Source organism: Melopsittacus undulatus, chromosome 4 (genome assembly GCF_012275295.1).
Source record: "Melopsittacus undulatus isolate bMelUnd1 chromosome 4, bMelUnd1.mat.Z, whole genome shotgun sequence".
NCBI classification, from domain to species: Eukaryota; Metazoa; Chordata; class Aves; order Psittaciformes; family Psittaculidae; genus Melopsittacus; species Melopsittacus undulatus.
This window is the reverse complement of record NC_047530.1, coordinates 107835066-107852106: the sequence shown is the minus strand read 5'-3', so window position 1 is coordinate 107852106 and position 17041 is coordinate 107835066. Positions and strand designations below refer to the sequence as shown.

The 17041-nt window shown below is 43.2% G+C and overlaps 1 protein-coding gene across 1 annotated transcript in view; it reads right to left on the bottom strand.

The window, feature by feature from the left end:
• Window positions 1–11807, bottom strand: part of DMBT1 (deleted in malignant brain tumors 1) — a 58090-nt gene extending 46283 nt beyond the window's left edge. Inside the window, exons 1-7 of the mRNA XM_034061359.1 lie at window positions 11689–11807; window positions 10508–10552; window positions 8959–9109; window positions 8411–8622; window positions 7978–8150; window positions 6925–7313; window positions 6141–6412 (exon numbers count right to left, since the gene is read on the bottom strand). Of these exons, the coding sequence (XP_033917250.1) occupies window positions 6141–6412; window positions 6925–7313; window positions 7978–8150; window positions 8411–8622; window positions 8959–9109; window positions 10508–10552; window positions 11689–11779 (1333 nt within the window). The 5' untranslated portion in view covers window positions 11780–11807. The remainder of the gene's footprint in view (window positions 1–6140; window positions 6413–6924; window positions 7314–7977; window positions 8151–8410; window positions 8623–8958; window positions 9110–10507; window positions 10553–11688) is intronic.
• Between the last annotated feature and the right edge of the window lie 5234 nt (window positions 11808–17041).

Sequence of the window (17041 nt, the reverse complement as noted above, 5' to 3'; positions counted from 1 at the left end):
CTTAAGCTACAATACATTTTAAGCTGACTTAAGCTACAATACATTTTATTTTCTTGGAATGTTATTGGCTTAAAAAGAAGTTTTTATACATATGGTGTTCAAGGAAATTCTGAAGCTAGCAGTGTAAGAATTCCTTTTTGAGATGTAACTTAAACATATTTAAATTATTTAATGCTTTTAGTCCTAAAGAAGCCAACTGAACTAAAGGCCTTGTTTCCCAAACAAGCATATGTCTACAGTGCTAGCCAGTGCTGGTTTTCATGATTTCCCTGCTGAGACCATGCAAGGTCTTCCCAAAGATTCCTGAACTGGTAGCCTGGACAGCAGATGTCTACATTGTGCTGCTCTGCTCTGTGCCTTTTCCACGAATTTTATCTTCTTTCAGAGCTTAAAAACCAGAGAAATCAAAGGGTTATAATGGAAAAGTCAGGATTACTGCTTTTAGCTTTCCTCTGCTCAAGGCCCAAATCATCGTTAACTTTAGTACAAAGGTCGTGGGCCTTGATTTGTCATTTAAAGTAGAACTAGATTGTTCCTTGTATCTATCATATTTCTTAATACTTCTTATTGCATTTCCTCCTTGCAGAGATCTGAAAGGATCAGTTTAAGTTAGGAATGCATAGCTTTAATCATTAAAATCTGCACCAAAGATACAATGAAACATTAAAAAACAATTCTTCATATCCCAACTCTAATACACAGTGCAACGTGACCTAGTTTTTCTGAGCTGTATGTTCCATTTTGTCTGAATTGCAAATATAGCAAGATAGAATGTAAACTGCAGTGTATGCCACTTCTTTTTACTTCATTTTCCCCACCTAACTGGGCAGATAATTTCTGCCAATGTACTCTTTGCACTATGAAAGGTGCCCTAAGTATGATAATCTGAGACAAGAGGAGAATGGTGTTTGCTAAATGGATGATGGGCAATGACAAATATGAATGCACCTCACCTGTTCCTCCTCCAGCTAGGCATTATCAAACAATCTGTAGACAGGAAAAGGAGTTAGTGAATTTTGTCACACTAGATTAAGTCAATTTCACAGCTATATTGTTATATTAGCTCCAGGCTATATTTTACATTACATAAATCACTGAGAATTAGTATAGAGAAGAGAGTCTAGAAGTTGGCTGTAGCACAGTGCATGGGCACGCACTGGCCCCATTGACAGCCCAGGGGATCATAACCTGTTGAAAAGGCTAGGCAAGGCTTAGCTGCCTAACCCGGTCACTTCAGACATTGCAAACAATTCTTTGTTAAATAAGAGGAATTTTAGATTGGTTTATTTGGTCAAAAAAAAAGAATAGAAAGAAAAAAAAAGGGGAAAGGTGGTGGAGGCACCTAGAATTAAGGTGATATAAAAGATTTTCTTATGGCTTTCATTGACATTTAGTTTTATTCAACTGATTATAAGCTCAACAACTATGGTCCAATAGAGGATCTATAGAGATGCTTAAAATGCTCTAAAAGGATTCTGCATTGGGTTTGCAAGCTATAAGAATCTGATATATCTCATCTCCTCTACAACTTACATCTTCTTGCTTGCTGAGGATTTCACTGTGCTGCAACTGCCTGTGGCTTTTGCGCTTCCTGGCTCACGTGAATACAATAACACAATGAATCTCTTCTGTCTTGTCATAAGGATGCATGAGTCATCCCTTAGAAAAGAAAAAGACAATAGCCATTTACTTCATCCATTATGCCCTTTGTAGTTGCCACCCTACAGTGTAGATAGATTGGTGTAGTTTTGAACTAAGAACTTAGGCTAAGAATAGTAACATAAGCTTTTGCTGATCTGACAAGAAACCTTGAAAGAGAAATAAACACAAGCCTTTCCAAATTAGAATCAGCAAAGCACTTAAAGAATGACTGGAAAAACCTCATGAGAGTAGATGTATTTACTAAGAGCACTTCAATGATTACATGATTTGACCTACAATCTGAGATTTGATATAGAGATGGAGGAGACTCACCATAGATAACCAAGGAAGCGTGGGAAAAAATTCAAAGCTTAGTGCAAATATGACAATGTAAATAAACATCACTATATGTTCATATCTTTCATATTCACTCACAGTATTTAATAGAAGGGGAAATTATGGAGACATTTAGGGTTTTCCTGCAATTATGTAGGTTGTAGTTTCGTGATAACATAAATTTATTACAGCTCTTTAACTACTCCACATGCTTTGATCTTAAACCTTAAGTACTTATGAATCATTAAACTTTCATACAGCTCAGTCCTCAATCTATGTTATCCTTTAAGCCTCTTCTTTTTCAGAAATATTCTATGGAAAGGTTTCCTGTGGCTATATACAATTATATTATCACAGTGGAAATGTAAGAAGACAAAAGGCATTAAAGTCTGATATAGGTTTTTTCCCCTTGGGAAGTTTTGAACATGTTCCAAAGCAAGAGATTGCAACAAGAACTCAGTTTACAACATCCACAGCTCCAATTATACATAGGAAGGTTAGTCTTGCTTTCTCCACCTGGATTTATCTCCATTTATCACCACTTTTCAGCTCGACCATCCAGCTGGCTTTTTACCCAGCAAAAAGTATACTTGTACTCTTTTTGAAGCAGCCAGCTTCTCCAGGTGTCAAAGGCTTTACTAAAGTCCAGGTAGACAACATCCACAGCCTTTCCCTCATCCACTAAGTGGGTCATCTTGTCATAGAAGGAGATCAGGTTGGTCAAGTAAGACCTGCCTTTCATAAACCCATGTTGACTGGGCCTGATCACCTGGTTGTCCCATACATAGAATCATAGAACAGTTAGAGTTGGAAAGGACCTTACGATCATCCAGTTCCAAACCCCTGCCATGGGCAGGGACACCTCACACTAAACCATATCACCCAAGGCTTCATCCAACCTGGCCTTGAACACTGCCAGGGATGGAGCATTCACAACCTCCCTGGGCAACCCATTCCAGTGCCTCACCACCCTTACAGTAAAGCACTTCTTCCTTATATCCAATCTAAGTTTCCCCCATTTAAGTTTTAAGCAGTTACCAGGAGTAGCAAACCTGGAATCAGTCAGTAGATTCCATCCTCCCCATAGACTGCTGTGTACCTTAATGGCGTAGCTGGTCACTGAAAATTTTCCCTTAGATGATGGGGCTTCATTCTGCTCCCCAGTCCTCTCTTCCAGCACAAGGTACCCTGAAAACAACTGATCTTACTATTAAAGACTGAGGCAAAGAAGGCATTAGAGTATGTCAGCCTTTTCCTCACCCTTTATCACTGTTTCCACACACACATAATAAGGGATGGGGATTCTTCTTAGTCCTCATTTTGTGGTTAATGTTTTTATAGAAATATTTTTCATTGTATTTTATGGCAGTAGCCAGATTAAGTTGGGCTTTGGGCCTCCTAATTTCCTCCCTGCATAACCTCACCACTTCCTTGTTGTCCTCCTGAGTTGCCCACCCCTTCTTCCGACAGTCATAGATGTTGCAATAAAGGTACCAAAGATCTGTTGACGCAGGTGGAGCTGAGAGCAGCCATTGAAGTCCATTTCCACATGCCTTGGCCACAGTCCAGGGCCAGCCTTGATCACATGCAATCCAGTACTAAGGATGAAACACCCAACCAGACATTCCTGGACCAATAGCCCTTTTGCCATCCTGCAGCTGCCAAGATGCTTGTGCACTCAGGAAGGCACTATCACCCCTGATGATATTCACTTGTCATTGCTGCTAATTGTCTTCTTTTCCTGCAGAAGTGCAAGCAGATAAATTGGCACCTTCCCCTGATATAGAGCTGAGCTGTGGCATTGCCTAAAAAGTGTTATACTGGCTTCATTTGACTTTACCTATTGGCAAAGAGAAAAGGCAAAAAAACCTGAAACAAATCATGACCAAAACTCAAACACTAAATATGGGACTTCAAAGTTGTTTTCTGGAATTGCTTTTGGCTGACAGGGAAGTGCTAGACTAGGTTACAACAATAATTAGACCATCACAATGATTGCATAATAAGGATCCATATGAATTTTAGAGACACTCTTGGCTTAGGCAGTAAGTACTAGGCAGAAGCTGTTACGCAGGGCTGATGTCTGATCTGGACCAGAAATAAGATCTTCCTGGGTTTTTCCAGAACCCAGGCATGTGGTATTCCTGTGTTCTGGCAGGAGACGCACATATTGCTTGGAAAAATTCTTTATTATGGATGGTGCTTTTTAAGAAAGCAAAATTTTGAGTTCAGATCCAGAGCCACTTTGAGGAATCAACAGATACATCACACTGAGAACATTGTCTCCCTGATTTTATAATTGCATCATATAGATTGGAAATCAGCCATAATTGAGAATAGCTCAAATAGCTCATAGCAAGAACCTCCCTAAAGAACTAGTCACAAAATCTCCAGACATTATGTATGAGGATCTATATGAAATCAGAAGAATAATCTTTCTCTTTCAGTTGTGTGGGATTGTGTAGGTATTTTTAGCTACATAAAGCATTCTCTGTTGAAATATTTCATTATTCCATGCAATTTTTATGCAAAAATTCATCTCTATATCTGAAAATAGAAAGCAATAGAAAGCAGGGCTGAAAAGAAGGTTTAGGAGAGTACAACAGGAGCACTTGCATTCAAATATTTTGCCTGCTAGCACTGACTGCGAATCAAAGGAGGTGATTCTGCCCCTCTACTCTGCTCTCATGAAACCCCACCTGGAGCATTGTGTGCAGTTCTGGTGTCCTCAACAGAAAAAGGGTATGGAACTGTTGGAACAAGTCCAGAGGAGGCCACGAGGATGATCAGGGACTGGAGCACCTCCTGTATGGAGACAGGCTGAGAAAGTTGGGGCTGTTCAGCCTGGAGAAGGCTGCGTGGAGACCTCATAGCAGCCTTCCAGTATCTGAAGGGGGCTAGAGGGATGCTGGAGAGGGACTATTCATTAGGGACTGTAGTGACAGGACAAGGGGTAATGGGTTGAAACTTAAACAGGGGAGGTTTAGATTGGATCTATGCAAGAAGTTCTTTACTGTGAGGGTGGTGAGGCACTGGAATGGGTTGCCCAGGGAGGTTGTGAATGCTCCATCCCTGGCAGTGTTCAAGGCCAGGTTGGACAGAGCCTTGGGTGAGGTGTCCCTGCCCATGGCGGGGGGGAGTTGGAACTAGGTGATCTTTAGGTCCTTTCCAACCTTAACTATTCTATGATTCTATGATTCAGGTACTGCATTAAGATTTCAGAGCCTCAACATTGCAAGTGGCAACTAATTTGAAGGTCGTTATTGGGCTGCAAACATCTGCTGCTCTTCTGATTTCCTTCAATGCCAACTTGTTATGTCAAGCCCACCTCTTTTCAAGAGGTAAGCCATTACCACAGAAAGCTTTTCATGCTTGCATTTTAATCCTGAATAGTCAATGCAAGGAAATTCACCCATCAAATTACTCAACCAATGTGATCAGCTGCAGGAATTTACAAGGCTTACATGATCTGGCATGGAATGAATGTTTTCACTTTATGTTTCAGAAGAAACACAACAAGAGTGAAAACAGCAACTGCCTGAGAACAGTAATAAATGGCGCATGAGAAACATCAGTTGAAGCAGGAGCTGAATTCATATTCTCCTGGATGACAGAAAGTCCAGCTCTGGGAGAAGTGAGAGGACCTTGTTACACTTGATCCCTGATCTTGTTATGTCCAAAACATTACAAAAATGGAGGAAAAAAAAAGGGAATTCCAGATCAGATTGAAAGGTGAACTCATGTCTTACCGTGATGCATCCAGGTCCAGGTTTATATTGTTAAAGCTTGTTTATATAGTTTAAACAGCAACTTAAACATTTCAGTTTCACCCAGAAGAAAACAAACCACAAAGAGCTTAGAGAATCTGTCAGGGAAGCTTTCAGACTGGTTTTTCAAACACAGCAGGGACAAACCAGAGGCAGTTTGGAGGCAGGTTTGTGCCACAGAGCTGCCTGTGCCCTGTTTTATCAGAATCCCTTGAGAACTGCTGCAGTAGCAGTTTTGTTATATGGAAATGAAGACAACTGATGTGAAATGGGTTTAACAGGCATGAATCAGTAAGCACATTCTAGAGCTACTCCTGATCCAGCAGCATAGCTTCTTTCAGGATTAAATTGGCATTTAAAGATGCTGTCAAAGGAGACAGTTTTATTTAACATCACGTTCATTCCTATCCTCAGCACCAGCTTCTTTCAGCTGTATTGGGCCAGCAACTACAGTCACACTCTCTTGGACAGAGCTTGCCTCTCTCTTGGACCTAGTAACACATCCTTGGTAGCATCTGGAGGAATAGTCATAGGCCCTGCACACCACTAGTTCACACTGCAGGTAAACCAGTGGATTGTGACGAACAAACTGAAAGGCATTGAATTTAAACCGGACCATGTATCTGTAGGGTGAATAATATGTAGCATAAGTAGAATCTCGAACACACCTAAAAAGAAACAAGAAAACTGTCATGAATATACACTGAAATCAGTCATTTACATGCAATATAGCATATAACATGCAAAGGGATGTTAAACGTGAGGAAAATGGTCCTGAAACCTGTAATTGGGAAAAGCAAGATGCCTTTCTTTGGTAACAATAAGCCATGTTATCTCCCCACAGCCTGTCATGTGTCTAGATACCTAGAGTTTGTATGATTTGCTGAAGGTAGATCACCCTCACCTGAGATCTGTCACCACTATCTCTTCAATAATAACAATCCACAGTGAACTGACCATAGCCATTTAGCCTGTTTGTCGTTCTAAAGTGGAGAGTGTGTGTTATAGTTTGGGTCAATCCATCCCCTTTCCCAAATGTCCGTGTTCATGAATTAGTTAGAAGCATTAATGGCGATAATGACATTTATGTATGCTGCATCCATGCTATTCCATTTAAAAGAAAAGGAGATAAGGATTTCAAAGGCAGTTTTATCTGTAATTGTAATGAGTAAGAGCTTACCCATTCCTGATTATATCATGAGTCACTGTTGTAAAATTGTGGGGAGTGGGAGATGCCACACAGGTGTCCACAAATAACACCAGGTTTGGATCAGAGCTGTGCAGGTAAGCTTCAAGGAACAAATTCTGATCCAGGTTAACGTAGTATGGGAAGTCGTTCACTGGCCGTGAGAAGGATGCAGAATGATAGAATGTAAGGTTTACATCATATCTGCCATACTGAGTTTCATTGACTTCAAAATTGTCCTCCACAACATACATTGTTTGGGCCCATGTGTTCTGGAGCATTTTGCAGTTGATGTGCAGATGAAGGTCTTTATTCCTTGTGATTACAGTATCAGAAGAGGATCCTCTAATAACATTGGAATAGGTTATTGTATCGTTGTTTCCCTGTTTGGCATAAAAGAGAAAATGCAAAATTCATATAATCAGTTTTCCTGTTCTGAATTCTAAACTTTGCTGTATCTTTACAGCAATGTGCACAGTAAATGCATTATTTCCCAAAAAGTCTGCTGTGGAGAAGTCTGAAACTTGTAATTTCTGTTCTCAAGATAAGAATCACTTATCTACCTTTAATATTCAGTGCTACAATGGGGGCCTAGAAAACTACTCACATTAGAGGCAGACATAACTGAATTAAATACAACCTATACAATGCTTTGAACATTAAATGCCTGAAGGTTCAAGTCCAGCACAGTATTTAAGATGAAATCTGCTTTAAAACACTATTGGTCATAGTTAGTAAAAACTTTGAGACCTTTTTAACCACCACATACAGCTTGGGGACCTTGAAAATACAAAGTATTTGCTTCCTTCCGCACTTTATTCCTTAGGAGATCAGTAACAGGCTATAAGTGAATGCTCTGGCAGCAGCAACAGGCATATAATAAACCTTATCCCTCAGGATAGGCAACCCATAATCACCAGGACACCTCCAGTCCCTGCAGACCCCAGCATAGCTTTCCATTTGTGCCAGTTTTCAGAGTGTATTCTTTGGTATGAATTTTCACACACATCATATTTGCACACGTTGTTGGACTGTTTAAAGCCTCACCTCTCTCACTGTGCCACAGTGAGTGTATGGTATCTCAAATATAACAGAGTTTGATGTGATGTTGGGTTTGCAATAGGGGTCCTTCAAGGTGAGATTCCAAGCGGAGTAGCCGTGTGACTGAAGGAAGTATCTGCTCACAGCTACACGCATGTAGTCTGGCAAACACAGCAGTGCTAGGAGATAGCAAGGAAAATATGCTACAAACTCACTCTTCAGACCAAAAAAAGGTTAAATAAACAATATCTTTTGCAGAAGCAGCTGATATTGCAGAAGGAGTTCAGAATCCAAATCATACATTTGCATCTCTATGAAATATTCCAGTTCTACTTTAAAGTAATAAGAAATGGGTGATTTATTGAAGTTGTACAAGGTTAACACTTAGTGAATTAGCAAACAGTTGAGAAGCAGGTTTCTGCTTTAAACATGAACTTACTGGTGCTCTGATCTGCTTGAGTGAAGTAATAGTCAGCCTGAAACCCTCTGTATGTGTATCGAGAGTTACTGTGAAATCGGACAGTCAGCAGGTTCGAGGAAGATGTGTATGTGCGAAAAGACCCAGAACAGAATTTCCCAAGGAGAGGAGAAGTATGGAGTGGCCCATCATAGACTTCCACGTAGTCAGACAGGCATCTGCCCCCTTCCATCCTGGGGAGGAAACGCGGGTATTTAGTTACATAATCCTTTATTATTATTATTATTATTATTATTATTATTTAATCCTTTTAACTCAATTTAAGAGTTCGTAGCGAAAGAGTATATTTTACTATCTACTATGACTATCAAATCTTTGGAACAGAAATTAAAGCCCTCATTAGATGCTGGCCACGTTGTTGACCAAACAAACAAAAAGGAATACATTTTCCATCTCAGATGTACTAAAGGCTTTGAGAGAAACCCTTTAAATCAAGCAGCTATGTGCTTAGTAAATCCAAGGTGTCAATCCCATACATCCATCTTCCCAAATAACACAGTTTTACTTACTGAACATCTCTAAATGAGAGTGTGACACGGAAATTGTTCTTTGCTTCTATTACCCAAACACAGTTGGCATTGTTGGGATAATTTCCGGGGTAAAATGGACTCTGTAATGTACCAGATGGAGAGGAAAGCAGGCCACCACAAGAATTATATTCTGCAGAGAAAAAAATCAGAGGAAAAATAGATGTGTACTTTATTTAAGGTTGCTTTTGGAATGTGTCTATGTAGAATCTGTGAGTCTAAAATTTAGAGTGATTTCTACCAGCTCAGTGTCTTTGTATGAGGTTCATATATCATCTGAATGCAGATCAGGAGATGCTAAACACACTGAATAGCTTTTATAATGCTGATCTTCAGTGTCTGCACTAGCAGAATATGAGTAGTTGTCATGGAACTGCACAGTTATGGAGGTTGCACCTCTAGAGGTCAACTATTCCTTTACAAAGTCACAGCTGGGCCTGATTCACCTCTATAACAATTGCCAATGAGCAAAGGGGAGGACAAAAAAGATCAAATGATTTTGTTTGCTAACAGGAATACTGACAAATATCCAATTCACAAACATGAAGGCTTCATGTCACCGACAGAAAATTGTATGAAGTTTATCTATAGATAGGTTGCAGCCTAATCAAATAACAGGGGAATTAAGATCTAAGAACATTTGGATATAAAGCGAAGTAATGGATTTCAAGGATATATTTCAGTCCAAGCTCAAACTTCTCCAAGAAGAGAGAAATGTGTGAATCATCTTTTGACTTATATTCCAAATTAGAAATAATACACTAGAGATAATACACATTTACTGCTTTTAACCTAAGGAATGAACAAGAGACCTACTGAGGCCTAAGAGATTTTCCATGTTTATTTCCAGCTTCTGGCAGACATGAAACACTCCTTCCCTCCCTGATCTAACGTTTACTATGTGAAGAATTAACCTTTCAAAGTACGCACTATGCACAAATGATGTGCTCAAACAAACAGCTGAAATAGGAATCAGTGGAATAACTGTATTTATGAAGTGGTCAAACCTGATGCTTCCTAAGCACTTGTGAAATTACTGCTTGACTGCAAAGAAATGACTACACTGAGTGTGAAATCACCTACACTGCTATTTTGGGATCACTTCAGGCATTATACTTCAGGTATTAAATGAAGAGGAATATGCCCTCAAATTATGAACAGTAATATTCCTTTCATTGACTACAACCAGAACCTCCATCTGCACTTGGACACACACAGTCCCAAGACAAACACAAGTCTTCCCATCTGGGGACCCCATCTCAGATGCTCCATGTATGTTCTCCCTGAAGATCAGGAAATGCTGTTTTGCTGTGATGGTGACAGGTTGCCCACAGAGGTGGTGGATCCTCCATCCTTGGAGACATCCAAAAGCCATCTGGATATGGTCTGGGGCAGCCAGATCTAGGTGATATGGCTTAAGCAAGGGGATTGATCCAGATGACTCCCAAAAGTACTTTCCAACCTCTGCCATCCTGTGATTCTGTGAGCCAGAGCAAGAGAAAACCAGATGCCTCAACCCACCCAGACCTACCTGTAGCTGATGACATGAGGAGAGTAGAGCTGGAGGTACTTGGCACTGCAGGGGGAAAGTAGCAAGTGAATGAGCAGCATTTTACCTAAGGTGAGGAGTCAGTGCTCCCCAAAATTAACCCCTGGATACATAAACCCAAGACCCACAGTCAGCACCATAACCTGGTGGGACAAGGCAAGACCAACCTCAACTGTGATTCTATGACCCTGAGGAGGGGCAGGAGATAACCAGACTCTCTCCAGCCCTCCCCAAGGTCAATGACACAGCAAGAGTTGAGCTGGAGCTATGGACACTGCAGCCACACACACTCCTCAACAGCTCTTCAGCTCCAAAAGGAGTTCACTGCACTGTGTATGATAGTGTCAGCACCCTTTGTTTTGGGAAAACAAGCAGTAGCCATGAGCAGGAACATTGGCCTCTGCAGCAACGAGTGTGCCCCCAACAAGCAACTCCTCTGCCTGCAGGAAATCATGGAATCATTAAATCAACAAGGTTGGAGAAGACCTTCAAGATCATCCAGTCCAACCATTCCCCAGCACTGCCAAGGCCACCACTAACCCATGGCACTGAGGGTCTTGTGTACATGGTGTGTGCACACTTGCAGGGATGGTGACTGCAGCCCTACCCTGGGCAGCCTGTTCCAATGCCTGAGCACCCTGTGGGGAAGGCATTGTTCCTCAGCTCCATCTAAACCTGCCCTGGTGCAGCTTGAGGCCGTTTCCTCTTGTCCTATCCCTTGTTCCTTGGGAGCACAGCCCAGCCCCTCCTGGCTCCATCCTCCTGTCAGGTACTTGTAGGGAGCGATAAGGTCCCCCCTGAGCCTTCTGTTCTCCAGACTGAACCCCCCAGGTCCCTCAGCTGTTCCCCATCACACTTGTGCTTCAGGCCCTGCACCGGCTCTATTGCCCTTCTCTGGACCAGAGAAAGCCAGAAAAATCAATAATGATTCAGTATTAGCACTATTGGAGGTGGAGAAGGCCTTGTCCCTGCCCATCAAATAAAGAAACAGTGTTCTGGCAGCAGTGTCAGTCCTGTCCAAGTAGATTCCTCTGAGCCAAAACACCTGTCAGTGGGGCTAAGAGAGTCTGGACTCCCATAGGTGTCAGGAGCCATCAGAAAACCCTTAAGGAAGATATTGTGCTTTTTCCCTGGCAAAGGGTAAAGGACAACTCTGGTCTTACCTGTGGTGCTGCTGGAGGTGGGAAATGAGTAGTAGTAGGCTTGGAAACCTCTCTGGGTTCCACTGTTGTCACTGTGGAACAGGATGGTCATCTGATGCCCGGATGATGTGAAGATTTGATGGTTGTTCCTGCAAACCATTCCGAGGAGGGGGTCCTCAGGAGACCCACCATCATACACCTCAATGGCATCATACTGGCAGCTGCTGCCTTCCAGCCTGCGGAGGAAGAGGAGGGTCTGCCTGCACCATAGGCTGTGCTAAAGCAACCCAACCCCATTCCCAGCTTGATCCTTGGGCAGATGCGACCAAGGAACTATGATGGGGATGGAGCCACCCCTGAGCTCACAGCCAGCATCCCATTGGACTCACTGAACATCCCAAAACTGGATCTGGACTCTGTGATCCAGCTCCCACAGCTGTATGTGCCACACGCAGTGGGCACTGCTGGGGTAGGAGTCAGGGTAGTTTGGGCTCTGGATTAAGCCGGACAATTCCTGAAGGAAGCCACCACAGGAGCCAGGCCCTGTGAAAAGGAGCAGAGCCCATGGATGGGCAGAGAGCTCTTGAAATCCCATCTCCAGAAGGACATGGCCCTTTGCAAAGAGACTATCTCAGCTGCACCCCAAAGCTTCACCCCTGTGTCTGAGCACAGCTTGTGCTCATCGTGGCCAGTAACCCCCATCAGTTGGGCCTGGCCAATCAATGGGACACCTGAAGCAGGAGATAACCAGACCCTTTAACCCCTCCGGATCTAAATGTAGTCCACAACACATGGGGAGTCGAGCAGGAGTTACCCAGTGCTGCAAGGGGACATCAGCAGGGGAGTGAGCAGCATTTTGCCCTCCAAAAAACATCCTGCTGGGAATCACCCCTCTCCCAAAGAAACCCCAGGACAATGAAACCCAAGCCCCACAGTTCACATACAAATAGTTCTCAATAGGATCCTACAAAGGACATCCCAAGAACAAGAGGGTGGCAAAGTTAGAAAGTCACGTTTCATGCCTGCATTAAACATAGCATGTAAAGGGGGGAAAATTCAACTTACAACTTGTGGTCATTGTTGTTGGGCTCACCGTAGGTGTTGCTGCTAGAGGAAAACAAATACTCACCATGAAATCCCATTCAAAGAAAACGAAGACAACCCCGAAACACAAAGACAGAGACTCCCATGCCCAAGCTCCAGCAAGAACAGCTTGTTACCAACACAGACATTTGCAGGCTGGGCAGAAAGTTAAGCCTGTTGAAAGGATGAGGCTGAAAAGAAAGACAAGGTTAGCAGAGAAGAGCAATAACCTAAACAGAGAGTCTAACGCATGCAGTAGCTGATGGTCATAAAGCACTGGGATACAAACCAGGGACAGCATATAGTAACTCCCATCCAGTGTCATTCAGAAACAACCAAGCAATCCCACGTCTCCTTGAGCATCATGGGCTTTACCCAAGGTCTGCAAGTGCAGCCCACATTTGGGTCTTGTGCTGTGACAGAGACAGAGCATCCCAGAGGAAGAGTACCCAAAGGAGATGTGCGTGGACAGAAATCTCTGGTTACCTGTTGATGGAGACACTGTTAGTCCTGAGTCTGGAAGGAGAAAACCAGAGGGTGTGAGGCACTCGGACCCCTTGGATCCCCTCAGAGCACATAGAATCATGCAATAGTTTGGGTTGGAAGGGACCTTCAAAGCTCATCCAGTCCAATCGCCTGCAAAGAGCAGGGACATCTTCAACTAGGTCAGGTTGTCCAGAACCACATCCAGCCTGGCCTTGAATGTCTCCAAGGATGAAGCATCCACCACCTTTCTGGGTAACCTGTCCCAGTGTTTTGCTGCTCTCATTGTAAGAATTTTTTCCTTGCATCCAGCCTGAATCTCCCTCTTTTAGTTTAATCCATCACCCCTTATCCTGTCACAACAGACCCTCTATGGCACATGTTATTTGCTCATGGAGAGCTACAGAGGGACTGGTGGGGAGAGTGGCCTGACTCAAAACCACCCCTCACATCCTGCTCCAAGTGTGAGCTGTTACCTGAATCCTGGATCTCCCAAGCACAGTCTGCAAGCACAGGCATGGTGCTCTGTCTAAAACACATGCCCCTGTGTAGGGACATGGATCCATGACCCATTGTCACCCTGCAGAGCATGGAGTAAGATCTGAACAGATTTGCTCAGCCTCACATGAACTCCTGATGGGTTTTGTTCAGCCACCAAAAAGCACAAACCCACCTGAGCATACAACAGAAGCTGCCCCATGATCACAGCCAGAGTAGGTTTCTGTGAAAGGGCAGTACCACAAAGAGTGTTCAGAGCCTTCACAATCCACGTCTGTCAGCATGTACCAGTACAAGTAGGAAGGGAAATAGTCCATCACACTGAGAGGTGAGCCACAGCCAAGCTGCCTGCACACCACCGCAGCATCTTGCATGTCCCACAGGTACCCACAGACTGGAACCCAGCCTCCAAGATAGAAGACTTCCACGTTGCCTGCACATCTGTTGGGCCCATTGGTCAGCTGCAGGAACACCTCTTTGAGAGACAGAAAACCCTTGGTCAGGACAACAGTGCTCTGGTTCCAGGCAGTGATATTGGTTGGACAGGAGGCTCCCACACCCTCCCTGGTCATGGCTGTCCCCCAACACCCAACAGCACAGCTCAGGCCAGCAACACCTTCTCAGGGTGTCACAGTGGGTGACAGGGAGGCTGGAGCAGCAGTAGGGGTGTACATCCCCATGCCTGGGGCCATGATGAAGGCCCTGCAGACAGACTCACCATCAGCTAAGACTGCATCTGTGGAGGAGAAGAAACAGAGGAAAAACACATGGAGAACAAGCAAATTAGGACAAATCCTATGGGAACCATCAATGTGCTTTACCCTTTCCCCAGTGAGTCAAGTTAAGTCACCAGTGAAGGGCAAAAGCAACAGAAGATCATTTTCTTTCTAACAAGGATGCAGGCAAAGCCACCCCTGAAATCCCAGCTCCCAAATAATTTTGTACTCACATCCAGTCCCAGTGTGAAGAAAAACATGAGCTTTTTAATCATACAGATATCTTCCCCAAGAATGAATATAATAGTAACAATATAAAGCTATCACTATCATATAAAGTAAAAATATGATAAATTCTACTTACAAGTAGTGGGCTCAAGTGTTGTAGGGGGTGCTGCGCTTGTGGTTTCTGCCGGAGAAGAATAAAAACCACACATGATGCCATATGGGGAAGTCAATAAGGCAAACATGATTGGAAACTTCCTCAAACGCCATCTCAGCCTATAGCAATTTGCAGCTGACAAACTTCAGATTCAGGTTTCTTTCTATTTCAGTAAACCTCAGCAGCTTTTCTCCTCCATGAATCACCAAATCTCTTTGTGAACCCACCAAAACCTGCAGTTGGCCCAGGGAGGTTCAGGTGCCCTTGAAGTGAGAAGAGTCTCTGTTTGCTTCCAGCAGTGTATCTTGATGGTTTTACCTGATCTGATCAGAAACTGATGGCTTTACTCCTGGTGCGAGAATAGGCTGTGAACAGCTCTCTCCTCCTCCCTTTCTCCATAGCAAGAACAACAAAGTTACCCAAAGCTCTTAACAGAAATGAAGATGACAGAAAGCTATCTGGGGAGATGGTCAGAGCAAAGCCAGTGACAGGATCTGCACATCCCATTGTCTTTCTTCATTCTGCACAGCTGCAGACAAAAAGGGGGTCTCCAAAAGCCACCTGGAACAGGATTTGCTCACATTCCCACCACATGTAGGCTACTCTTGCTCCCATCACCTTCCAGCATCACTGATTTCTTCCATACCTTGCTGCTGACCACAGCTGGTGACACAGACCTCAGGTCAAAGAAGGGTTTTCCCTGCTAAGGGTCCTGCAGGGGACACTTGATGGAGAGCCCTCCAGGTGACACCAAGAGACTGAATTTGTCCTATGGGACAGGGCTCTGGCAGGCCAAGAAAGGTAATCTCATCTAAGCTCTAGAGATTTAGGTTTTCTGAGATAAGGCTTTGTGGGGTTATTCAAACCCTGGCAGAAGGACCGTGTGTAGACCACCATTAGCCTTCGGCACCAGGGCTGATAACTCTCCAAATGTCATCACAGGATTATGTAAAGGGTTTTAAAGAATTGTCTCATTCCAGCTCAGCTACATTCAGACAATTCCATGTCCTTGTTGCAGCAGGATATTGAACATTGTATTTCAGAAGGATGTAGGCATCCTTCGGCAAGGAGCATGCACTGTTAAGAGGGGAGATTTAGATTAGACATCGGGCAGAAGCTGTTCCCTGTGAGGGTGCTGAGGCGCTGGCACAGGGTGTCCAGAGAAGCTGTGGCTGCCCCATCCCTGGCAGTGCTCAAGGCCAGGTTGGACACAGGGGCTTGGAGCAGCTGCTCCAGTGGAAGGTGTCCCTGCCTGTGGCAGGGGTTGGAGCTGGATGAGCTTTAAGGTCTGTTCCAACCCAAACCACTCCAGGATTCTATGGTACAACTCCACTCTAACTAGGGAACTGTCCTTCAGAAAAGGCAGTTTTCTGACCACTTTCTGACGTGTCCCACCCCACTGCTCGTCAAGCATGCAAGGCTTTAAATCCAGATTAATTAGATGGAAATGAAAGGATTCAACAGTATTTTCCAGCTCAATATTAACATTCCGCCGTAGTTTTCAATATCACTAATTGCACCTGAAATGTTTATGGAGGGGAGTAAATAACAAGACCATTCAATCCTTAACCTGAAAGTAGCCCCGAATAGTTCTTTAAGTCATTTGATTTGGTTCATTAGTCCAAGTCAAGCTCATTTCAGAACTTTACATCTGAAATAGGAGGGATGGAAAGACAGCAGCAATGGCAAACACTTTTTAATCTTTATCCATTCCTTGCCTAGGAATTAGACTATGGGAAAATAGAATAATATAAAATTACAGTGATTTGTATTACATTCTAATAATTACAGTAGTAAAGGGAACAGGGATATGTGCCATACTTTATCTAAGGCTCTCTTTTGTTAAACACCGATGTGTTAGTCCTAACAACATACTTAATCAAATACAAAACACATGGTTCAAAGAGCACTTCACACTTCAACATAGACTGCATTTCATCCAGAAAATAGAGATTAGTCTTTACATTCATTATCCCAACACAAAGAATGAGACTATTAGATCATTGGCTTTACACTACATTGATTTTAATTCCCTTTACCAGGCGCTTCTGAGAAGAAATAGTGAGAACAATAATTTAAATGCATTAAGCAGTTTCAAGAAAAGATTTTGAATTAATGGCTATAATGATTGGTTTGCCTAGCTCATGGTTTTTAAAAGAGCTAATCTGTGCTGCTAAATCCTCTTTTATCCTTAAATCCCAGTATTAGATTG